This window comes from Rhynchophorus ferrugineus, unplaced genomic scaffold (genome assembly GCF_030347505.1).
Source record: "Rhynchophorus ferrugineus isolate W39M unplaced genomic scaffold, kcgeb_rfMv2 rfM7, whole genome shotgun sequence".
Classification (NCBI taxonomy): Eukaryota; Metazoa; Arthropoda; class Insecta; order Coleoptera; family Curculionidae; genus Rhynchophorus; species Rhynchophorus ferrugineus.
In genome coordinates, this window is record NW_027472586.1 from 34774757 (window position 1) to 34800282 (window position 25526).

At 32.9% G+C, this 25526-nt stretch overlaps 1 protein-coding gene and 2 long non-coding RNA genes across 19 annotated transcripts in view; 2 read left to right on the plus strand and 1 right to left on the minus strand.

Moving 5' to 3' along the window:
* milt (trafficking kinesin-binding protein milt) overlaps window positions 1-25526 on the minus strand; it is a 120404-nt gene that overhangs the window by 2409 nt on the left and 92469 nt on the right. For 13 of the 15 annotated variants that reach the window (XM_076410649.1, XM_076410651.1, XM_076410653.1 and 10 more), the window contains 12 exons: window positions 21915-22019; window positions 15672-15748; window positions 13928-14177; window positions 11310-11426; window positions 6336-6466; window positions 5658-5956; window positions 5451-5600; window positions 5102-5239; window positions 4687-5034; window positions 3281-3591; window positions 2891-3147; window positions 1164-1371 (listed from right to left, as the gene is read on the minus strand). In XM_076410649.1, the coding sequence (XP_076266764.1) occupies window positions 1164-1371; window positions 2891-3147; window positions 3281-3591; window positions 4687-5034; window positions 5102-5239; window positions 5451-5600; window positions 5658-5956; window positions 6336-6466; window positions 11310-11426; window positions 13928-14177; window positions 15672-15722 (2260 nt within the window). In that variant the 5' untranslated portion in view covers window positions 15723-15748; window positions 21915-22019. Of the gene's footprint in view, window positions 1-1163; window positions 1372-2890; window positions 3148-3280; window positions 3592-4686; window positions 5035-5101; window positions 5240-5450; window positions 5601-5657; window positions 5957-6335; window positions 6467-11309; window positions 11427-13927; window positions 14178-15671; window positions 15749-21914; window positions 22020-22228; window positions 22313-25526 lie in introns of those variants that run through there. The other 2 variants (XM_076410648.1, XM_076410647.1) reach the window with 2 other exon arrangements.
* On the plus strand, window positions 11449-25097 carry LOC143200278 (uncharacterized). Of its 3 annotated transcripts, none has more exons than XR_013006675.1 (2): window positions 11449-11784; window positions 24924-25097. It is a non-coding gene; the product is annotated as an uncharacterized LOC143200278 (long non-coding RNA). The 3 variants fall into 3 exon arrangements; XR_013006676.1 differs by lacking the exon at window positions 24924-25097 and adding an exon at window positions 22672-22748; XR_013006677.1 differs by lacking the exon at window positions 11449-11784 and adding an exon at window positions 21961-22040 and having other exon boundaries at window positions 24924-25041.
* Window positions 13089-13768, plus strand: LOC143200283 (uncharacterized). The gene is made up of 3 exons (XR_013006682.1): window positions 13089-13227; window positions 13379-13484; window positions 13543-13768. It is a non-coding gene; the product is annotated as an uncharacterized LOC143200283 (long non-coding RNA).

Genomic DNA, 25526 nt, shown 5'->3' on the forward strand with positions numbered 1-25526 from the left:
ATTGCTACAAATCTCGTAATTATCAGGATGAAATGCTTAATATTATGGAGCTTAGTGATTTTAGATGATTAATTATTCCATTTTATGGTCTTATGTTTACTGTCGACACTAGAAAACTTTGTTTCAATAATGATTCTTTCGCCATCTCATCGATTCATCATCAGTTCTTTGTACCCTTGTTTTTTTGTGCGTTTATTCATCATTTTTCCTGCTTCTTTTTATTAAAAATTGCACTCTTAGGTCTGTTTAAGTCTTTTGTCCTATTTACTGTATCTTACGTTTCTTTTATTGATAGTGTACTGTTCATTTTTTAGCCTCATGTCCATCTTCTCTTAACTCTTACTTTTTGCTTTAGTTCTTGTATCTTTGTTCGTTCCTATAATTAGTTAATAAAACCCTTTTTTAAAATATATTCTTAATAGTTATTTCATTATACCTCTCAAAGCAGCAGTCTCTTTTTTTGTACTTTTCATTTCTTCACTTTTTTGTAATTATTTTTATTACGACACTATCTCCTTTAATAAATCAGATCTTTCTCGCTCTAACACATACTTAATACAATTTTATTCAACTACACATCATCAGAATATCTTAAGCCTTGTTATTTTAGTTGATCAATTATATCCAATTTCTGTCTGATATTAGAATATTTTGTAACAGTGTTACCGTCATGAGAAATCCAGCTCCAGATATATTACTCAATCAAACCGTTTATTTTTTATTATTTAATTGAACAAGCGTTAAAATGTTAATGCTTTGTGATTCTTCAATCCCATTTCAATAATATGAGAATATAGACTGTGTTTTGAATCAGCCTCACTGTTTCTATTTTTTGAAAGCTACATTATTTTGGCTTTTTTTCTTCCTTTTTGCTTGGTTCTTCAACAAAAACATGGCCATAAATGGATTGTCCATTATAAGCTACGGACAAAGAGCTTTTGAAAGAACCTAGCCAACTGGTTCCATCAAATACATTGGGGAAACTTTCAACAGTGGATATTTGGTGAATAACAATGAAGAACCAAATTCGACCACATCGGCAATAAAATTAGATAATGATCCAAAAGAAGAACGTGTTGACGTCATTTATGTTCGAATAATCTAAATTCGTTGTACATCAACTAGTAATGACCAGCTCTATCAACGAAAAACAGCGAGCTTACCTGCTGATGTGAATTGTTGCATGTTGGATGCGGATTTCTCGGTGATGTTGGTCAAGTTATCACTGCTCTGGCTGGGCAGCAAGCATGTTAGTTGTGCCATAGGACTGGTCAGAGAAGACCGGGAGTACATGCCTCCTGGTATGGACATGGCGCCGCTGCCCGTCATCAGGTTGCCTATTCCGATCTTCTCGATCTTCCCCACCAAACTCTGGAACAGAAAACAAACGCCAAATCAATAAAAGCTCGACGGAAACGGTTTAAGTTGGCCAGCCTGTTATCGAAAAAAGTTCGTCGGCATACAGAATTAATATAGCATTCTTGACCTTTGTACGAATGTCCTACCTGAACATGAATAATCTAGAATATTTATCAATTTTTTTTACTTATCTCGTACATATAAAAGGTAAATAAAAGCAAGAAGCGAATGTATTAAGCAGCCTTTTATTTACAATACAAAAATATAAGAACCAAAACAAATACATATCTATAACAACAACAACAGTTAAATATTGATATTAGTGTTCTATTTTTAGTCGACATACGCTGAAGGTCAAGCCAGGCTATTAACCGAAACCCAAATATAGTGTATTGAAATACCAGGAGTACTCTATTTGTATGCAGAATAAAATATGTGTTTTCTAAATTTTAAAAATCATATAATATAAAAAATTATCAAAAATATATATACAAAAATATATTTCTAGGAATATTAGACATTAACGACAAGTTAATGTTAATAATTATTTTAAAAAACCCTATATGGCCTTTTTTTAATAGTAGTTAACCAACCATTTTTTTAGTATAATGTTGATGTTTTTCAGAATGACTATTTTTTAAATAACTGGTTGCATATATAAGACGATGTCAAATACAATAGAATAAAATAATAATAAAACTTTCAATATCATTACTTGTCAGTTGACAGATGATGATAATAAATCAACTCTGAAATGACGTTTATCAAAATTAGGCAATATGTATACATAGAAAGGGACGATTTAAAAACTGTACGAATGACGGGCCGGGCTTTATTCCCTTAAAAATGAAGCAGACTGAACAGGTATGTAAAGGATATGATTTTTCAATTAAAGTAGGATTTCACTTTAGATTTAATCAACACAAGTTTTAATGCAAGCCAAAGTTCTATCATGCTAGAAAATGACACTTAAAACATTAAAATGGTATATGTAATTAAAAACCAGCCCCTTTTTAATTAAAAAAGCCCATAAAAAAATTCCATGGTTGCCTACAAATTAGAATAACAATTGGATAAATGTCTTAACGAATGAGTTTCATATCGCTTATTTTTGTTATAATCATAAATAATTACCTCAACGTAATCAAATTTAAAGCTTATCATCGTTGTTCATTTTACCAACTTTAGAATACAAAGTAATTTAAAGGATATTAAGAGCTTTAAAATTTTGTAAAAATTACTGGTTGTATATCAATCAGAGAAATAATTATGTTTCTTTAGAGTGTAGTTATTTTGGTGATTGTCATTTTAACAACTGGAGGCAGATATAAAAAATTAAAAAAAAAATAGAAATTACTATTAACCAAAACCTAAATATAGTATTCTCATATACCAAGCAATGTATTCGATTACACTAAAACTACATCACAGAATAAGATAATTGTGTCTCAATGTCCCGCCCCTCTCCGATTCACTACACCTCATAAATAGTCTCAAAAAAAGCCAGCTTGGTAAAAGGACAGCTGTTTACCTCTTGTTTCTCCACTCGCGCTGCCCTCCTGGTGGCCTTCGTGTGCGCTGGTTTCTTGACTCCCACGCTGCCCCGTAAGAACTGAGGCATCGAACTGAGCAGTAGTTGAGGCAGACTGAAAACTTCCGCAGGCTCGGGCGATCCGTCCCTGGTACTACATGGGCTCTGGTCTGGGCTGTTGTGGGGTGTGGCCGTCGGTGTAAAACTGTTGGGTCCACTGGGCGTGTTGAAAGCGGACGGCGTCGCCGCCTTGATGCCTGCAACCGAATCGGAGGTTGGTTTAGTGATGAATCGATTCGTGCGGGTGGAGGTGTACTGGTGATGCAAAAGCTCGCACAACGAAGCTCTATCGAATATTTACAGTATGTGGGCGTACAGGAAAGCACATACCTCGCTCGTTAAGCATCTTAGCAAGACCGAACGTTGTGGAGAACGTGCTGCACGAATTACGCCGGCTCAGGGCCGCGGGCGTCTGAGGCGGCGAGTTCTGAATACTGCTACAGACTGAAGCCACTCTACTACCTCGGTTGCTCGGCGTCACGAAGGTCCCGTCATCGGGATGCATCACTGTGCTGTTGGTGTACGTGTAGGTGTGTACGGAATTGTCGAACAACTTTCCGGGATTGCTGTATTCCTCGTCTTCCTCCAGGTCGCTCAAGCCATAACACTCCAGTCCCATGTCTTCCAGTTCTTTGCCACCTCTGCAAAATTAATTTTATTAATATGATTATACTGGCTGTATTTGCTTTGGTCTTGATACCTTACTAAACTAGTTTCTGAGTTACAGTTAATATTTGAGTAAATTAGGTTATGGTTGGTATATTTTTAAATTACTTTGAACTACAGTTTGACATATCCAGTTTACAAATTATCCAAATTGTTTTGAGTTATGATTGATATATTTTAGTACTTTGATTGCAACAAACACGAGGAACACGTTTGAACCACAGCAGACACTTATTTAAATTGTTTTGAGTTATAACATTTTGAAATACCACACTTGAACTACAGTTAATAGCAAATTGTCTTGAAATAAATCTGATATATATATATATTTTAGATTATACTTTTGAGTTGCAGTTGACATTTGTTTAAATATAAGTTATAATTAATAGTTTAGTGCTTGGATTTGTATAATTAATAGCTGTATTTAGTGGATTGTAAGAATAATTGATATTTTAGCAAGTTATTTTTTACATTTAATTTGCAAAATAACTTTCAGTTTTAAATTTTAGCCAATATATAGGACATCGTTTTGATCAACGTTTAATACTTTGGTACATATTTTATTGTATTAGTTATATAGTTAATATTTTCCTAGACTATTTTGAGCTATAATTAAAGGATTAGTATTTTTTTAAACTAGAGCTGATATTTTAATGCTTATTTTGAGATAGAAGAAAATAGATTTTGAGAAAGGATATTTTGATGTAATATTTTAAGCTAATACTTATATTTTTCAAACTTTTTTGTTAATGGTTTAGTCATTTTTTGAAATACAGACCACATTATAGTACCTGGTTCGTTGACAGTGTTCTAATTTGTTTACAGTATTCTAGTTTTTTGAATATTTGATATTTAAATAAGTTTGTGTTGTGGTTAATGCTTCTTTAGACAGTTAATGGCATAACAGTGGCTTTGAACTACTGGAGATATCTTATTACAGTGGTTTATATGATGATCCAAGATGTTTAGAACATTTCAGCACAATTAAAAATTACTATATACAAATACTTAAATAGAATTATATATATTGGTATATTGTTTTTGGTTTATAAATCAACAAAAAATCATACCTAATTTTAACTCCAGGTCGTTCTTCCAGTAGGCCTCCGAATGTAGGCTGCGCTAATTGCGACCAATGGTGTAATGTTTGCGAGCCCTCCATCGGTTTCACGATTTGCAACTTTTCGGGCAATTTCCAGGTGGTTCCGTAGTAGTTGCTGCCAGAACCTGTAGACATCAGGCTGTCTGGTGTACGACAACCATACGGCAAGTAAGTTTCGCCCTCGTATCCGCCATAGGAAGTTCCTGTTTGTAGGTTAGCTCGCCGGGCCAGCACGGCCCCTGGAGTTAGTCTCTGTAAGGCGGCTTCTAGTTCGGTTGCACCAGGTATGCCCGGAACGCCTTTACGTGGGGCACCCCTGAAATAGAAATTACGGATATTCAAATCGGATATCGTCCACAACAGTAAAACCGCTTTCGACTTACGGATAACCCTCCTCCGAGTCCGTGGTAGGCATAGAGTCGCTATCGGACTGACCTGTCGAGTCAATGCTGGGATAACCCAACGAACTACTGCTGTAAATTGATGAAGACGATCTTCTATAACTTTGGCCAATTTGGGATCTAGAAACCAGTGAAGTATTATCAAATTAAGATTTAAAATTGAATAAAAACAAAATTGTAGCAATTGTTTAAGAATATTACAGTTTCAACAACAAAATCAACAAATGGGCCCATTGTTTCATTAAAGACTATGTTGAAAAGAAATTATGTCTTGACCAAATAGAGCTGTTATTATAGGTAAAATAGGTATAAGAGAAAAATCAATTTTTACCTAACGCTCATTCTAGGACCACCTCCTTGCAGACTTGAACTGCTAACGTAACCACCCATGGAGGAATGTAAGCTGCCCAGACTATCAGCGCTACTCAACGAATTCTGGGAAGCACATCGCACAGTTTCGAATACCTTCCTATACTGAGGCCTGCAATTTGTTCATAATTTATTAGACCAAGCACTCACGCCAAAGATCAGTACGTACATGTCGTTGGTAGATATTCCCGAATCCATACTGAGCTCTGAATGCATGGACATCTCCAGTTCGTTCTGCAGACTGTCATAAGGTGCTGTACCGGTGGCTCCCAAGGACGAGAACAGACTCAACCTAGCGCCCGGCGTATGTTTCTTGCGCAGCTTCCTTATCTGGTCTTGAGCATCTCTGAGCAAAGCTTCCACCTCGTAATATCTGGCCTTGAACTCCGAGAGCTCCACCGCTAGGCTGCCCTGGTTGTCTTTGGTGATTTGAAGCAGTCCACTCATTTCTGAGTTCTCGAGTAACATCTGCAAGAAATATTGAATGTCAGTGGTTCGGTTTTGCTGAAAATATTAAGGGCGCGAGAAAGTAATTCGTGCATTTGTAATTTTCAACTTGCCGAAGTGGATTTCCATCAACAATTACATTTTTGTGGTGCTGAAAAATTGAATGATGGCCAAAAGATTGGGTTGGTTGGAACATTTTTTCGAATCCATACATTTTTCCACGTATTTTTTTATAGTTTTTAATTATTCTTATTGGGAAATAAGTCTGAATTATAGACATTTCTAAATAAGAAGTTACATGTGAGGTTAATATTTTCTTTTCCCTTTGCCTCGAAGAATCAAAATTATTACTTAATGTTATTGTTTTAGAACAGTGCTTCCTTAAATGATGGTTATTTACCTTTCTCAATTTGTCTTCGGTGTCTTGAAGTTGGGACTGAAGAGAGAGAATTTGTTCGTGCTGGGCTCGGTTCTCGTCTTTGACGCGGTCCAGTTCATCCTCAAGGAAACCCATGCTGGAATTGGCACAAGCTGAAACAGATTAGTAAAGTGATACAGTGTTATAACGATCTGTAGATGAAATTTAATTTCGATTACAAATGGCGGTATAATGTGGTTTTAGTGTACTTTCTACTATTGTAAATAATATTCAAAATATGGTTATTACTTTTTGACGAAAAATGATAATTTATTCGAGAAGCGAATTGGCTTGGTATATATTAATCACATCTATAGACACCAGCTTATCCTAGAACATTAACATTACCACGAGTACGGCTTTATAAAGTGTGTAAATAAGTTTTGAAACTTTTTGGTAACTCTGAAGCCTTATTTGTTAGAAATTGAAATATTGTCCTCCCATAGCAATCACTGTTCCCCAATCTTTCAGGAATCATACGGTTTCGGATTGAGGACATCTTCAAAATTAAATAATACAAATGTGATTCCGTCTTTTGTAAAGTAAGCATCATTTACTCAGCAGTTTGTATTTGTTACATTTGGCAACACTAATACATGACAAGTGCGGCCATAAAATCTCACTATTGGTTTATAAAATTTGTTTTAAAAGCAAATAAATAATTCATTTTCTGACCTGGAAATACCCAAGTTTATTTTAATAAAGCATCATTTAAATTTTGATACTTATACCTCGAATTATTTTGTATATCGTTATATAAACAACTGCTTTTTAAAACCATTGCATTTTGATTTTTATTTTTAGATGTTCTAAAGTTGTTAAAAATACGTTTCGTATTTAAAAATGGTTTCTCATTTATTTTAATACGCTAAATTAAAAAATTACCATACATAAAAGTGCAGAGTAGATCTAGTTTTAAAAATACAAGTGATCTTTGCTATATTTTCAGCAATGGCTAATATCATTGTTCATATAATTTCTTGTGAAGACTATCTAGGGTCTATATCAAGGCAGGGGATCAAAAGCAGTCATACATGTTTCAACTCATATTGAAGATTATATTACAAGAATTATTGGTAAATAAAAAAAAAACGTTAAATATTTTTGTAAGGCCAATTAATAGGCCATTGCTATTTTTATTTAACTCAGGACATCTAACGCAGGACTATTATTGAAGAAGGAGTAATGAAATATCCAAACCTTCCATGTGCTATTATTCAGGGACAGTTATGCAATTAGAAGAACTCAATGAGTACTTCAATATATTGTAAATAAGCATATTCATTCATTTAATTAAAATATTAACTTGATAATTTAATAATATGTTCTATTAGGTTTCTGTTCTCATCCGTTTTCGAAGCTGTCTAACGGAAATTAACATTGATGTTTTTCACTTTTTTGTCAAGAATAGTACAAATTAGTTTACTAATTAAAACAATCGTTTTTTATCTTACGGGTTTCGATACGACTTGAGAGATCTTCCATGTTAAAATAATAGTTCTTTTGGCAAATTTTCTTTAAATTCACATTCTTGCCAGTATCATGCAGCCTCGATTTGTTGTGGCAATAAATTTACTATACGAAGAATTTATAAAAACTAGCTTTACTATTGGCGACAAAAATGCGAACTGGTTCCTCCAGTTAAGTCCTTATAAAATGACAACCAGTTTCCTTCTGATTTTTTATGAAACCCCGATACGTTACGTTTGCGAGATGTAGTAAGAAATCCATTATTATTCGATTTAGGTCAAATATGTATGGTTTTATTCGATGACTTGTTGCCAGTTTGAAGATAAATTCTATCTCATACTCTCATTATCGAAGTCCCTATTGATGCGAATTTCTCATCAGCAAAGAATTTAGCATGGACAAAAATAGGTGGTAATCACTTGGTACCAAGTCCAGACTATAAAGTGGATGCGGAAGAATCTCTAGGATTTTTCTAGGGTAGTTATTACCGTTTAGTTTCCGTCTGATTTCTGGAGCATTTTCCCATGCCGATTGCTCAATATCCTTGATCAAATTCTCCACCTCAAAATCCAGTTATTCCTCAATCTCTATCCCAAGTATCCAATCGGGTTTCCTATTAAACAGACAGCAATTATTTGGCTTTATGATGCACTTACATAAAGTCACAACCATCAGTGAATGGTCTGAGTTTAGTTCTAGATTTTCTGCAATTTTCATATAATTGCTTGAAATGTTTCTAGTAATGGTATAGACATTTGATGCGGGAGGTTTTTGTAGTTTAACTCGTGGCATCTATATATCCAGCTTCACTTTAAACCTAAGCTTTTTAAATGGCTTTAAACGGTTTTCTGTTTAATATACTTTTATTACTGATTACAGTGCCTGAACCATAAACATCATTAACATTTTTAGCCTCCTGGATTGGGCTTCCACTTTTATCGAATAAAAACTATAAAATAAGCGTATTTTCTCTTTAGTGGCCCATCTTTGATGAGATTTAAAACTAAATCAAATACATGGTCTATACACGTAATATGCAGGAAAAAATGTTTGGATCAATAAGTACCTATTTTTATTGTAATATTATATAACTGTTAAAAAAATCTCTATATATGATCGTTATTGTTACTTTATTCATAGTTAATGAATATTGATGGCAGAAAATGTCAATGAATCACTTGTGTGCATTGCCATTTTAATTATGGGTTTTTTAGTCATGCTGTTACATAAGACGCGATATTTGCAGAATAACAAAATTGTTGATGCACTATTTGTTTTCAACAAATGTAATCGTTTGTTTCTGATTCGCATAAACTAACCGGTTTCTTTTTTAAAAACAATTTTAATTTTTAGGTTAACTTTAGGTCAATTTTCGGAAAACAACCATCGTAATGATAAAATAATATTGTTTAATGCGTTTCTTTGAGTATTTTTGAATATAATATAATATTATGTATTAGAAGTCGGAAATTTATTTTACTTATGGACCTTAATTAATTTTAACGATATAAGGTTTAATTATCGATTTAACTTTTAGTTAAATTCATTAGATTTGACAATTTTTCAGCACGAGATGTTATTAATATTTCATTTACTTTTTACACAATCTAAACATCTATAGAAACAATTTAGAATCTGAATCTGAATGAGTTCTAGTTGTCAGAGGTTGTAAATAAGTTTGACCTAAGTTTTGGAAAATCAATAGTTAATTTAAATAATTGTAAATATTTGTAATTCTTTTAATGTACATTTCTAAATTGTAAAAAATAAATTACCTAATTGTATTCGTTATTGTTTTAATATACATGGTGAAATCTAATATCAATTACAGTTCTGAAAATAATGTTACTTATGATACTTTGTTATTAATGTTCAGTGGCGTAGTAATTTGCACTTATTAATTCTTTGTTGATTATCGAAAGTTAAAAAATTAATGTGCGTGTTAATTCTTGAGATAGTTTGCATATATTTTAATATACAGACACATAGATGTGTATATAAATTTGACAGCGATCGGATCAATAGTTTGTGAATTATAGTATTTTGAGTGAAGCAACTTTTGTTATTGTGAAAAATATGGATAAAAAGGAATTTCACGTATTGATAAAATATTGCTTTTTGAAGCGAAAAAATACAGTTGAAGCAAAAATTTTGCTTGATGCTGAGTTTCTGGACATAGCACCAGGAAAATCAACCAAGGATTGGTATGAAATGAGCACCGAAGAAGGTGAACGCAGTTGTTATTGTGAAAAAAATGGATAAAAAGGAATTTCGCGCGTTGATAAAATATTACTTTTGAAGGCAATTCAGTTATATATACAGTTGAAGCAAAAACTTGGCTCGATGCCGAGTTTCTGGACTGTGCCCGGAAAATCAACCATCAAGGATTGGTATGCTAAGTTTAAACGTGGTAAAATGACCACCGAAGACGGTGAACGCAGTGGACGCCCAAAAGAGGTTGTTACCGACGAAAACATTAAAGAAATCCACAAAATGATTTTGAATGACCGTAAATTGATAATGTATGAAATAGCAGATACTCTAAAGATATAAACTGAACGTGTACATCAAATCATTCACGAATATTTGGGTATGAGAAAGCTCTGTGCAAAGTGGGTGCCACGCGAGCTCACTTTTGGCCAAAAACAACGACGAGTTGATGATTCGAAGCAGTGTTTGAAGATGATCAAGCGTAATAAACCTGAGTTTTTCCGTCGATATGTGACAATGGATGAAACTTGGCTCAATCATTTCACTCCGAAGTCCAATCGACAGTCATCCGAGTGCACTGCACACGATGAACCCGGTCCAAAGCGTGGGAAAATGCAACAGTCGGTTGGCAAAGTTATGGCGTCTGTATTTTGGGATGCGCATGGAATAATTTTCGTTGACTACGTTGAAAAAGGAAGGGCCATCAACAGCGACTATTACATAACATCACTGGGCCGTTTGAAGGACGAAATTGCCGAAGAACGTCCGCATTTGAAGAAAAAGAAAGTGCTGCTTCACCAAGACAGTGCAAACGATGGCAAAAATCCATGAATCTGGGCTTCGAATTGCTTCCTCATCGACCGTATTCTCCAGACCTGACCCCAGCGACTATTTTCTGTTCTCAGATTTCAATATAATGCTCGCTGGGAAGAAATTTTCGTCAAATGAAGAGGTGATCGCCGAAACTGAGGCCTATTTTGAAGCAAAAGACAAATCGTACTACAAAAATGGAATCGAAAAGTTGACGGGTCGCTATAATCAGTGTATCACTTTAGTACGGTTTTACTATAGTAGGCCGGGGACTTTTCAATTGACCTGTTAACATATGATTTTTAAATTAATCCTTTTACTATATTATGAGGACAGATCTATATTACAGGGCGATCGCTAGTTTTTATATAATCTCGTAGAGAATGAAAGAACACGCATTAAAAATAAACCGGATCAATGCCGCGTGATTCAGCGCATCTAAATCGAGCGTGTCGTACTACTTACTCAACTGTCCGGTCAAATCCCTAAGCAATCGTTGTTCCTGTGCCTCGAAGTCATCGGCACACGACGCCAATCGACAGAACTCCGTCTTGAGGCTCTTGTTCTCGTCCTGCAACGACGCTGCAACAGAAACACCACCAACTTTAAACTAATTCCGTCTGAGACGACTTACATAATCGGGTCGGTACCAAGTCCGCGCCATTATCAGTGCGGTGGCATCATCAAACAGCGCGGCGCCGACAAAAAATAACATCAACATCACAAACTAGTTATTAGTAATATTTTTACTTTCGATGGTAATTGATGAGTTGCGAGCCGGTTGTAGTGTACCGGAGAATGGCAGCACGAGCCAAAACTATCTTTACGCCGAAGGCTGTTACAAGTTATATTTACAGTGCGACCAACTCTTTAATCTGTCTGGTTATACAGGACTCTCTATCCTGAATATTCCAGTACAGATAACTGTTAAATTAAATTGGTAAGATTTTATCAATTACCTTAGATATTTTTTTATTTACAAACTAAATCTAAAATTCGATATGATTTTTTATTATTTAATAATATCTCAATGTTATCACTAAAAATTATAAGCTGAACAATTTTAGTTCGTGGGTTTGGAACATGACCCATGGGTATGGAAGTTATTATTACCAAAAGAGAACCAAATTAGATACTACTTTTAACTATCAATTGTTTCAATCGTTATTTTCTTTCCGACTGATTTTACTACTTTTTACTACCGACTGTTTCAGTCGTGTACTTTGGGTTACTATTTTCGGACCAATTAGTTTCAGTCCAGCCGCGACCTTGAAAATAATTTGCCGAATTTATGTTTACATAGATTTATATGCAATATATATGGTTTTATGTTTTGTATGTAGTATGATTGTAAATAACACAATATTGTACATTAATATAGCAGCATTTTTTTTATTATTTATTAATGTAATAAGGAAAAAAGGACGTTTTGATAGATAAATAGAAAAATAATTTTGGCGGCCTTCACGTTATCTTGGCCACTATAGGATATTTTGATTGACTTTGTCTCTCTATGTTTGTTTATGCCTCTTAAATTTTAAAACTTCTTTCATTCAAATTTCACGAATAATATAAAATATTCCTTGTTAATTATAAATAAAATTATTATTGTATTTAATTATAAGAATGCTATGATTAAATAGTTGATAAAGATTGATTGAGAAATCATAGCAATTATTTCATTTCTTTTTCTTTCCCACAGAAAGTTGGAAAATAAATGTGTACATCTCTGTCTCATTTATGGCATGGTTGAAAAATTGAATGGAATAGAAATAAACCAATTACTTTTATTATATTATGTCATTGTTACTTTCCGAATATTGAAATACCATTAAATATATTTCGGATCATTATTCCATTCCTTTTTTCACACTGCCACTTGTCAATTTAAAATTAACTGATCTGTACAGCGCAGAAAATAAAATAATTATCTCTGTCGGGAAGGAATTCGTACATCTCGGTACGTCATCGTTGGATAGAAAAACAGTCGAAATTTGACTCAAATAGTAATTGCTGTTTTGCAACTATAACTGTTGTCTACTATTTTCTTATAGCCAATATTCTTATTCCTAACACTAGTTATTAGTAATATTTTTACTTTCGGTGGTAATTGATGAGTTACGAGCCGGTTGTAATGCAAACAATTAGTTGTAACATTTATTAATAATTCATTGCAGATATATTGTTCTTGTTCTGCTTAGAATTGTTGACTTGGAATGGTTAATAACACCTTTGGTTTGGATGAACTTGATCAGACACATTGAAGAAGAAATTGACAAATGATACCGGGAACAAATGTTAGATAAATTGGAATTAGTTAGTTATTGATTAATATTAGTTATTAATTTCCAAGACAGGGCGATGATAGTGGAAACAATTAAAGGTGAGTATATAATTAATATACGATAACTGTAGGATATCTTATTGTAGAGTATGACAGATGTATATGCATGAATGTGTGTGATTGTTCAGAATTATATATGAGCATTACGTTATAATGTATGAGGAGAGGATATATACTAACTGTTTTGTAGTTATGGTAAATGCATTAGTGAGAATTCATTGATTAATTTTATCAAGAATAGTGTACACAGGTAGTGAAAGAAGAAACAAAAAATACAGTGATACCAACGTAAAAAGGTAAATATGCTCTCTAATAAAGTAAAATACATTACTTGGATATACAATTGTTAATTAGGTGGATTAGGCCTCCAGGGCATACCACTACATACAAAACGCGCCTGGAACTCCATCTGATGGGTGTTGTGGAAAAGAGTTGAATGTAAATATAATAAAATAACTCCAACCAATTGTTAAAATAACTCCAACCAATTGTGGCTGTATAATTAACTGTAGTTTAAATTATTCGATAATATATGCATTAGATGTACAATAATGTTAAAAATGAATTGCATTTGATAAAATTATTGTTTCATAATTTTATTTAGACTAGAATTTTGTTATATTCAAGAGTTGATGTGGAACATCGCGACGTTTTGACGTCATACATTGAGGTGATCTATGTTATCATATAGTAGCCCGTATATATATAAAATAAAGTTGAAAATGTCGATAGAACTCACCAATTCTTTTTTGCATCAGGTCTAGATTGATCCGTCCGGATGAGGTGCTTTCCAGCGTGGATTCGTCCATGTCATTGGTAAGTATCTGAATGAGTTCGGTTTTTTTCTGCAACTCATGGCTCAGCTGGGTGATTTTCTCGTGGGCGGCCTTCAAGTCGGTCTCCAAAGAAGCGACGGTATTCTCGAGCTTGTTGTTGTGCTGGAGCAGTTCCTTGCCGATGCGTGCGGTCAGTTCTAAATCTTTTTCTTTCTGAAAATATCGATTCAATGATTTGAGGTACCGGAAACATAAAGGGGAAACGAAGAAAACGAAAGTAGCGGTTACGTAGTATTTTATAGGTTAATGTTATGTTTACATTATTCTTCAATAAGTTTATATGTTATTTCTGTTTGGGACTTTTGAACAGTTTTGAGACCCATATTTTTCTACCTGAAGACCTCTGCTTTGCAAGATAATACGATATGTAGGAGGATTTTTTAATCGGCATTAATTGACCATTTTAATATTATACAAATAAACTACAATATTTAGATTTTGTGACGCATTAACAAATCTACTACGGCTGTTGGCCACCGAGAAAAATATCGATATTTAAAAAAAATCGATATATCGGAGAAAAAAACATTTGATATTTTTTCGCAAAATATAGATATTTTTAATAAAGCCTTACAATTAAGTAACAAAAATTAAGTACCAATTTAAACTATAAAATTATTAAATGTTTTTTATAACGTTTAAGAAGCATAATTAACTTTTTTGAAAAAATATCGATATATCGGCCAAATATAGCTATGTCAATAATTAAATTGTTGTGTTATTCTTAGTGTTGTAACATAACAGGTCAATTGAAAAGTCCTCTGCCAACCATAGCAAAACACATTTTTTTGGCAAAATTAGTTTTTTTTTAATTAACATAATTCCCTTCAAGGGTGATACACTGATTATAGCGACCCTTTAACTTTTCGATACCATTTTTGTAGTACGATTTATCATTTGCTTCAAAATAGAAAATTTCTTCCCAGCGAGCATTCTTTTGAGATTTGAGAACAGAAAATAGTCGCTGGGGGCCAGATCTGGAGAATACGGTGGATTTTATGCTATGTAATAGTCGCTGTTGATGGTCCTTCCTTTTTTAAGATAGTCAATGAAAATTATTCCATGCACATCCCAAAATACAGACGCCATAACCTTACCAGTCGAGTGTTGCGTTTTCCCACGCTTTGGAGCAGGTTCATCGTATGCAGTCCATTCGGATGACTGTCGATTGGACTTCGGAGTGAAATGAAGGAGCCATGTTTCATCCATTGTCACATATCAACGCAAAAACTCGGGTTTATTACGCTTGATCATCTTCAAACACTGCACAGAGCTTTCTCATACCCAAATATATATATATATATATATATATATATATATATATATATATATATACATTACATTAAATTACGTTTAATTAAACATTTTATTAATAATTCATAGGTTACACACATATTTTCAAATTGTCTGCAGCTAATTTTCTTCATTAAGTAACAAAGAATCATATAAACTTATTGAAGAACAATGTGATCATAACATTCACCTAAAAAATACTGCCTAACCCTTACTCTCGCGCGGTCATTGTGGCTCAAGCGTGGTCATCGGCATAGAAATGTTGAAAATATTATAAATGTTGGAAATATTTGAGCAAGCGTAATGCACAAAATAATACAGGATAGGGCGAACTTTAATATATGCTATATTTACCTCCTCTAGAAGCCGAGTTACTGCTTCTATATCATCGTAGGTCTTGGTCATTTGGCTTACGCGGTCACTACATAGAACTGAAACAAGAAAACGTCAAGTTAATTTAATCGAAAGCAACTATTTTTACATAAAAGTGACATTAAATATAACTATAATTAAAATTATAATTAAATATAAATAAACACAGTATAACAACCGGTACAACCTTCACGAGAGCCTCGCCTTAATTACATATATGAAAAAGTAATCCACGTTTATATTATTTTATGAGCACCTTTTACATTACATTATTTATGTTAAATATGTTTAAAATAATTTCTGTTCGCAATAATATATTCAACAGTTAGTTTAAAAGCTTTGCTTCAATTAAAATATAAATTACAAACTACCACCTCTCATGTAATTAAAATATGAAAACAAAATATTACCTCATTTGTCCTTCAAAGTCCTTTATTTGAAATATAAAATGCAGTTTATTTAACAATTTTTATTTAAAATACAAAATACGAATTACAAAATATAGTCAGATGTTAGGTTATGTAAATAGAATAGACCTAATCTAGCCTGTCAATTAGTAAAAGAAGAATTTTAAGAAGACGTACTGAGTCAAAATAAAAATATTTTATTTTTCTCTTTTTAGTATTATATATTTAGTCAATGAATTACGCAAATATACACAAATAACTGATTATCATAGATACAAAATATGTGAAAAGGTTGTACGTGTCTTTGAGATTTTAGCGTTTCCCTCGATTTACCCCCTTCCCCCAACAGATCCCGATTTGGTCCAATGAGACCACCTCGGAAGTGCACTCTTTCGAATAAAAAAAGAATTTTGAAAATCGGCCCACAATTGACGGAGAAATCAGCGAACATACATTAAAAAAAATTATATACAGCCGAACATAGAACCTCCTCCTTTTTCGAAGTCGGTTAAAAATATACAGCATATCCAACAAGACGAGATAAAAAAAAGAAATAGCATACAAAATAACGGCTCTGAAACAAACATTGGCGTTACCCACGTTGCACAAAGCTTTCTCATACCCAAATATTCGTGAATCATATGATGTACACGTTCAGTCGGTATCTTTAGAGTGTCTGCTATTTCATTCAATTGCAATTTGCGATCATTCGAAATTATTTTGTGGATTTTTAAAATTGTTTCCTTGGTAACAACCTTTTTTGGGCGTCCACTGCGTTCACCGTCTTCGGTGCTCATTTCATACCAATCCTTGATGGTTGATTTTCCTGGGGCTGTGTCCAGAAACTCGGCATCAAGCCAAATTTTTGCTTCAACTGTATTTTTTCCTTTCAAAAAGCAATATTTTATCAATACGCAAAATTCCTTTTTATCCATATTTTTCACAATAACAAAAGTTACATTCAAAATGCTATAATTCACAAATTAATGATCCAACAGCTGTCAAATTTATACACGCATCTTTTGTGGGTTAGGGCTAACTAAAATATATATGGATTTAATTCTAGTAGTGCCATCTATGTGTCAGGTCGGGTTTTCAAATGATCTGTAATTCCAACCAAATGAGATATAACCTACAATGGATACAATTCCTGTATATCAGCCTGATGTAGCTGATTTCTCCAATGGAAGTTATAGCAGAAATTGACAACATCAATATGCATGGAATGAATCAAAAGGCTTCTGGAACTGATGATATTTGACCTGTGTTATTGAAAGGGCTAGCACGAAAAGCAATAAAATTGATATACATATTCAATGCCTGTTTGAGACTGAAGCATGAAGTAAATGAAACAAGTTACATTGATAACTTTGGTACTGTATATATTCTTCCAACATCATACACTGGTAGTGGGTGGCATATACAAGAATGTAGACTATATTCAAGACGCTTTTATAAGAATATATTCACGGCTTTTGTATGAATATACGGTCGCCCAGATCTGTCCATCGTGTTTAGGTGCAATCCAAACTGGGAGGAAATGAAAATGTTGTTAGGTCAAATATCAATGCATCGCTTGATATCACCACACGTTTGTTCAAACAAAAACTAAAATCGTTGGTCAACGTGACTATACATCAGTCGGCATGAAAAATGATGTTTAAACAGGACGTATGTCCGGTCTACTAGTTTCTCTATAAACGTTTTCATCCAAGCTTACATCATCAAAGTAAATCATGACATTTTCATGTTATTCGTTTCATTGAAATGCGGATACATCAAAAGTATCAACCATATAACTCTTATATGTTCTCCTGTCGCCTATTCGAGTACATCGACGCCATTTTGGCCAGCATAATGAATGGCATCAGATATTAAGTATTCGTATCACATTCTTTCTTAATAACAATATCGTGACTCATACGGCTTCATTGCAAAACCAGTCAATAAACGTTTAAAGGCGACGTCTGTTGCTCGGTCGTAACATTCATTCCCTTGCCATTTACTTGCCGGCCTGAAGATAACACGCCTCAAGCGGAGAGAAAGGTGAAGTATACGAGGGCGAATGTGGATCGTAGAAATATTAGAATGTCCCGAAATATCGGTTTCGTTTTTTTTGTGTGAGGGATATTCATTACTAGAGGCTCAACTACCTTAATTTCGTTAATTTTTTAACATATGGCCCGATCTGACTCATGTATGGGGCACTATTATTGACAAACTCATATAATACAACACTACTATTTTGATTGCCTATAACTTTACCCAAAGAAAATATAAGTAAATACGGTTTTCATAAAAAGTTTATTTGGTCTTTACATTTTTTTTCGTTATGATTAAAAAATCATATCGGCTAAATGGTGACCGCGATTCGCTATGCAACTTTCGGCTCTTTTTAAAGCATTTTTCATGACATCATGCAATATCTGATGCTGAATTTCTTCAATTTCGTGACGAATATTGTGTTTAAGATGTTGAATCGTTTGGGGCTTATTCGCATAAACTTTTGCTTTTAAAAAGTTCCACAAGAAAACGTCTGGTGCTGTTAAATTCAGAGATCTGGCTGGCTATGCTAAATCGCCACTTTGCGAAATTAGTCTTCGTGGAAAAACGTCATGCAATAATTGAATTGTTGAACGAGCTATGTGTGCTGTAGCCCCACCTTGCTGACACCACATGTCCTCTAGCCCTTGCTCTTCCATTTCAGGCACAAAAAAATTTCGAATCATGTCTTGGTACCGTTCACCAGTACAGTAACTACAACATCTTGGTAATTTTGAAAAAAAAAAAGGGACCAATGATGTTTTCAGCATGAATACCACACCATACAGTAGTTTTTAGTGGATCCAAAGATGTTTCATGAATTAGTTGAGGATTCTGAGTTCCCAAAAACGAACTATTCTGTTTATTGACGTGACCACTGAGAGGAAAATAGGCTTCATCACTCGTTATCAATTCAGATGAAAAATCTTCAATTTCACCAGACAGCCTTAGGATTGCATTGATGTATTCAACTCGATAGATGAAGATCAAGATCTCTCGGTAGCAAATTTTGGATTAATATAGATTTTCAAATCAGTTTTCAACTGTTTCGTCTTAAACTGCGTGCAGAAATGTGTAACTGGGAACCACGTCTTCGAATTGATGTTTCTGAGGACTCTGCAACACTATCGCGCACCAGAGCCACATTTTCAGCGTTAAGAGAAGTCTGTTGTCATCCTCCCGAGGCCTGTCTGCTGTACTGTACCGTACTGTCGAAAATTCGCATGTAAACGATAAATTGTGATTTTGTGAGGCACTGGACGTTTAGGCTGTTTTTGAGTTTAAGCAATTTCCGCCGAGTGGCAATAATGGAACGATTATTTTCAATAAATATTGTCACTATTTCTGCTCGTTGTTGTGGCGTATATTTATTCATAATAAAATATAGACATCTACACAACACAATGGTTAAAGCCAACCTGAGTTAAACGTTACTTAACCAAGATGGCGCGCAATCGAAACAGTAGTGGGACTTTTGTCCCACCTGCTATATAAATATTATTCTTCAATCACAGCGTATTTCAACCATTAAGTTCAAGCAGTTGTTGGGAAATATTTGTTGTTTTAAAAAATAATATCGTATATTCATTAAAGATTGTTTTTAGATAGAGCAGCCAAACAAAGAATGGGTAATAGTTACGGCCAGAATTATTATTTGACAACAATCAGTAACTTCTGCACGATCAATTGATGAATACTGATTTATATTGTTGATATTCACTTTCACTAATATTTCTTCATCATAATCAAAAATGTCACTAAAAGCGCTCTTTCTTTTGCATTATCCATGTTGTACTTTGATAAATAAATTTAGACTAACTTTTGGACATATTAACTGCTCGTTTTTGTTTTCATTTAAAACTGGAGATATTATTATCAATGACAAAGAACGGCTTGGGGGACCAAAAAAGGTTGAATAAATAAATCACAAGGGTTACTGAATGAAAAGCTAGTTCACTCTCTAAGTCAGAATCAGACAGCTCAGCAGCTAATGAGTAAATAGTTTCTAGATATTAATATGCAATGGGAAAGATTCAAAAAGAATAAAAATGGCTACCACATAAATTAACTGAAATTGCCATTTCCAACCATTTCAACATTGGTATTTCATCTACTAGATAAAAACAGAAGAGTTTTCTTGAAATCTCAAAACAAAAGTTCGTTGTTATTATGATTTTTCAAAAAATATGTATATATTTTATGTAATGCGGCTATGACTATCCGCCCATGTGTTTGAAAACTACCTGAAGAGTGAACGAGTGCGGCAGTTTGGCCTGTTTTCTAATAGATAAGAACCTCGGTATCGCTCTTTAGCTCCATTCAGACCAGTCGCTTTTTCTTTCCATAAAATAAAATAGTTTTTGTAAGTAAAATAATAGTTTATTTTTGGTCAAAAAAGTTGTTTTATTTCGTACATACTTCATCTAAATTTACGACGTCAAAACGTCGCAATGTTGCCGCATCAACTCTGAGTTTTAGTTCAGTTGGGCTTTCATATACAATAAAATTCTAATCTAAATAAAATAATTGAATGAAAATGATATCAAACATAATTTATTTTAACATTACAGTACATCTAAAAACTACAATTAATTATACAGCCACAATAGTTTATAGGTTAGAGTTATAACCTCTTATCACTATTGCTTTCAATAATTTTACATACATCTGACAACTGAACGATTTTGACAGGCTCATTCGTTTACTTGTTCGAGCTAATTAGACAGCATTGTATCTCTTTTTTTTTACTAGAATAACACGAGAAAGAAAATATTGTCTGATTCTGAAACGAATTTACAAATTGCGACAGGCAATACATTAAACTGATGACGTATGCACAAAAAAATTTCAAAATTTACTATTTCAAAAATCTTCTCCGCCATTATTTGACAACTTTTTAAGGGAAAAAAACCTGTTTTATAAAAAACAAATTTTATAGTTATTATACTAATGTTCCTGTTATTAATCTTAATATAATACTCCTGCCGAGAAAAATAAAATATATGCAAGGCTATTTATTAAAAAAATATAGTTAATAAAATATATATAAATATAATTTTAACTTCCTGGACTGCATGTTCGCCTTCACCATTATTGTTAATCTATTCAAGGGAAAAATTATAATTAGCGGCAATTGATCGGAATATTGTGGTCTATGATATAGTCACGCTATTAAAATCGCTTTATTAAAAATATAAATACAACAATTAAATAAATGAAAGTATATGCAAGCGTATTTCGATTAATGTTTATGTTGAAATGTGCTTTCACCAGATTTTCCCATCAATAGAAGTCCCGAAATTAGTTACACATAATAAATTGTCATCCTTTCTATGGTCATAACATTAACGTTTATATTTTTTAAGTTAATATGTTCATCGAGTAAAAGAAAGCGTGCATAAGACTATTTTATATATTTTCACTAGAAAACCGCCTTCGCCATTTTTGAAAAACATTAAAATGGAAACCAAAATTGGGTCATGTGTAATATTTAATAGTTTATTCTTTATTAGCCGTGTTATTAGTGTTATCAAAAGCTTATTAATATATACGAAAGCGCCTTCACCGCCGAAATTAGGAATATAATATCTCGGAAAGTGTTTTTTTTAGTCGTTACAAGATTAATATTCCTGTTAACACGCCCATCGAGAGAAAGACAATGCATGCAAGGCTATTAATAGAAAAAATCTAGCAACCGATCAAGATAATGTTGGTTTGTTCTCCTCTTTTGTATTTTTCTCGATGGTAAAGTAAAAACTAACGCTAACTAACTTACGAAAATAGTTTAAGGTCTCTCGGATCTGGTCCGGCGATAGCTGTAGGTCCGTCTCGTCCACTTGCAGTGCTGGCGATGGTATAAACCAGTCCTGGTTCTCGTATCCTGCAAAAAACACCCAAAAAGGTATTATCACTGACAGTACAACAACCAGAAAATTACAGAAAACGACATGTTTATTCAATTTAATAGTGACAGGTAGCGTCAAACAATGACGGACATCTCTCATTAAACAATCTCAAGTATGGAGTCATCAGATCTAAGCCGGGTTTGTATTTAAGATACTTCACTTCTTATAAGACTTCACGACTCACCGGATCTCATCCCGTGTGATCACCGATGTCTTCATCAATGTATAACAGTGCAAAATTAAACTACACAGCGCTGGATACGTATAGAGACTAAAATATGTACTAAAAACTGTGTTATTGCTCGATAAAAACTCCTCAAGGTCGATTTTTATCTTAATTAATGTAAACATATAAATAAATTAAGATTAATGTATATATAATACGTCTAGGAAAAAGTATTGTCGTTTTTATTCAGCTTTGGGATTGGATTAATGCCATTCTGGTAATGCCTACGAATTTGAGCAAATCAATCAAAGTCTTTCATAAAAACCTACATCGATAATTGATTTGAAATACTTTTTTTTTATTATTTACAAGTTAAATATTGGAATCAGCCGTTGCTCAGCTTACCTTAGAATCTTGAAGAATAATTAGAGTTAAGCACAAATCTCATACTTTTTTCAAAGGAAGTAAACTGGAAGGTTTGAAAATAGCAACTTGTAATACATGAAAGACATGATTTAGAGAAATAGGTGAATCTGTGGCTTCAACTTGCTGATTACAATGCTGTTGCAAGAACAAGACAATATAATATTAAACAAACTAAGATCTGCCACATATACAGGTAATAATGCAAATAAGAATTATTATCTTAGTTAGTTAGTTAATTAATGGTAACAGGAAACTATTTTAATCCGTTTATGTGGGAAGCTACCTCTAGACTTTTTATTTATTGGCAAGAGAATGTATATAACCAAATATAACGAAAATTATCATTCATATATTGCCAGGAAATGGCGATCTTTTTTAAAATGATTAATTGTGCACAACATACAGAGCAAAGACAATGTAATAAGAAAAATAATAATAATAATAGATGTTGGTTGTTCTGGTGGATGGCAAAAATACTGATAACTACCAACAACAAATGATCAATTTGAACTGTGTATTGATCGAAAAATATTCACAACACGTTCAAATACATGATAAGGCGATTGTGCAGCATGACAACGTGCCGTTTCATACAGCAAAACCAGTCAAAAAAGCGTTGAAACCATTTAAATGATTCTACTACCATCTTTTCGCAATAATGGGGCGGGCGCTTACAAAAAAAAACCACAAACTTTTCTTTTGAACTGGCTTCCATAAATTGGCTGGGAGATGAGGCAAAGAAATGAGGCAAAATGTATAGAATCAAATGAGCAATATCTTGAATACATAAATGTTAACCGCCTGTTAACGACACACCTGCTATACTACCAGTTTTATTTAGAGATATTTCAAAGCTTAACACACGAGAAAGAGCTTAAAAGAGGCTTCAGTTTTAAACAAGTGAGCATTGAAATGGGTAAATCCGATCATATCAATTTCATTCAAATTAAATCAACAAAACGACGTACAAAAACTTAATAATTTAATATCCAAAACAAACCTAAACGCTTTATAGTGTATCACAGAAAAGAAAATAATGACAGATTGAGATACATACACGAAAACCAACATGAAAGAACATCATGAAAAGTTATGTATCGACCTTGAACTTCAATACGTCGACCCAAAGGAGCATTAACTGAGATTATGCCCCAGGATAATGAGGTTTTTAATGGAGTTTTAATGAACCCTGCTATATTACATCAACGGAGAAGATTACGGTAGAGTTGAGAAAAAGTATAAGGGCGTTTTGTCTGCTATCAACATCTTAAAAGTGATGAAAAAGTAAATCTTACTCGGTTAATAAATGATAACAAGTATAATTGATCCCGATCATTTAAAGTGGATTAAATATTTTATTACATTGATGTTTCATTGTTTGTAATATTCTAACAAGTTAATTCAGCTCGATAGAATGCAGTTGCCAAACTTGTCACGTGTTACCAAGTCAATCTCTTTCGCTTCACCTGGTACCACGTGACTTTTATGTATTCCCTAATAAGTTTAACCTGAATTAAAAGCCAAATTAAAAAAAGCGCATAGAACAAGACATCCAATATTGCTTTGAACCAAATATGGATTGAAGAGAGGCCTATATTTAACACAATTAATAAATATATGATATTATTTAATTATTATTAATTAGCTACGGAATTTTCTAGCTAGATCTCATACGGTAAAACCATTACAATTATTATAGCGTTATATATGTTGTTAAATTTCGGTGAAATCTTTGAAAACGATCGCTATATACAACAATTAAGTGAGTTTGTGAAGAAATGCGAAGCCCATCTGTTGTTAGAAAGATGGCAAACATAGAAAACAGAGTTGTTGTTTTTTTAAATACCATATATTTATAAATAACAATATTCTAAAATAAGTATTCATTTAAAACTAATAAAATATTTTTAACAGAAACATTGAACCGACTTAAAAAATAAATATCTCGCTAAAAAGTAAAAAATAATCTTATATATATATATATAAATATAAATATATCTTATATATATATATATAATAAATAAATAATATATATATATATATATATATATATATATATATATATATATATATATATATATATAAATAACTTATATTTAAAACACAAAATAAAAACGTTTTAAATCAAAATACGTATATAATAATCGTCATAATAACTAAATAAGAATAAACAAAAACCTTATTTCACCTATCTACTACGCGTATGTTATATTCTACTATATACACACAATTTAGCTTATAATAGTACCCATCTAAACTTATTTATCTACATACAATATTATTTTAGCTACTACCAAATGATTACTTTAGAGTCGTGAGTAATTTGCGAGATAAAAGCAGTAGAAATGAAATATAAGAGTCAGGAGTGTAACAAAGGTAGACAGAATGAGAAGTAAAGAAATAAGAAAATACAATACAATGGAAGAGTACTATACACAGAAAGGAGACGAGATTAGTTGGTGGAGACACTAACATCGCATGGAGGATATAAGACAGGTAAAAACATTTTGGAAACTATGGTAAGCACAAAAATCAGAGGAAAACCTAAGTGAAGGAAGACAGGACTGAGAGTTATTGCTTAACCACTTATTATTCAACAACCAAGGAACACTGATGACACATTCATTTGACATTGAACAAAAAACAGGTTTAATTATATTTAAATATATGTAAGTAAATATTATATGTTGCATTATCTAAAATAATTATCATATATCATAATTATCACATTTTAGGCGAATATTTTCGAACAGAATGATCAAATGAAATACTCAACAATTATGTTCAACATCAATCAAAACATGAGAAGCTCGGATAGCCTGGATAAAACCAGTTAGTTGTATTTATATTTCCAGAACAAAAGAAACCTGAATCTATACGCCTTAATTTC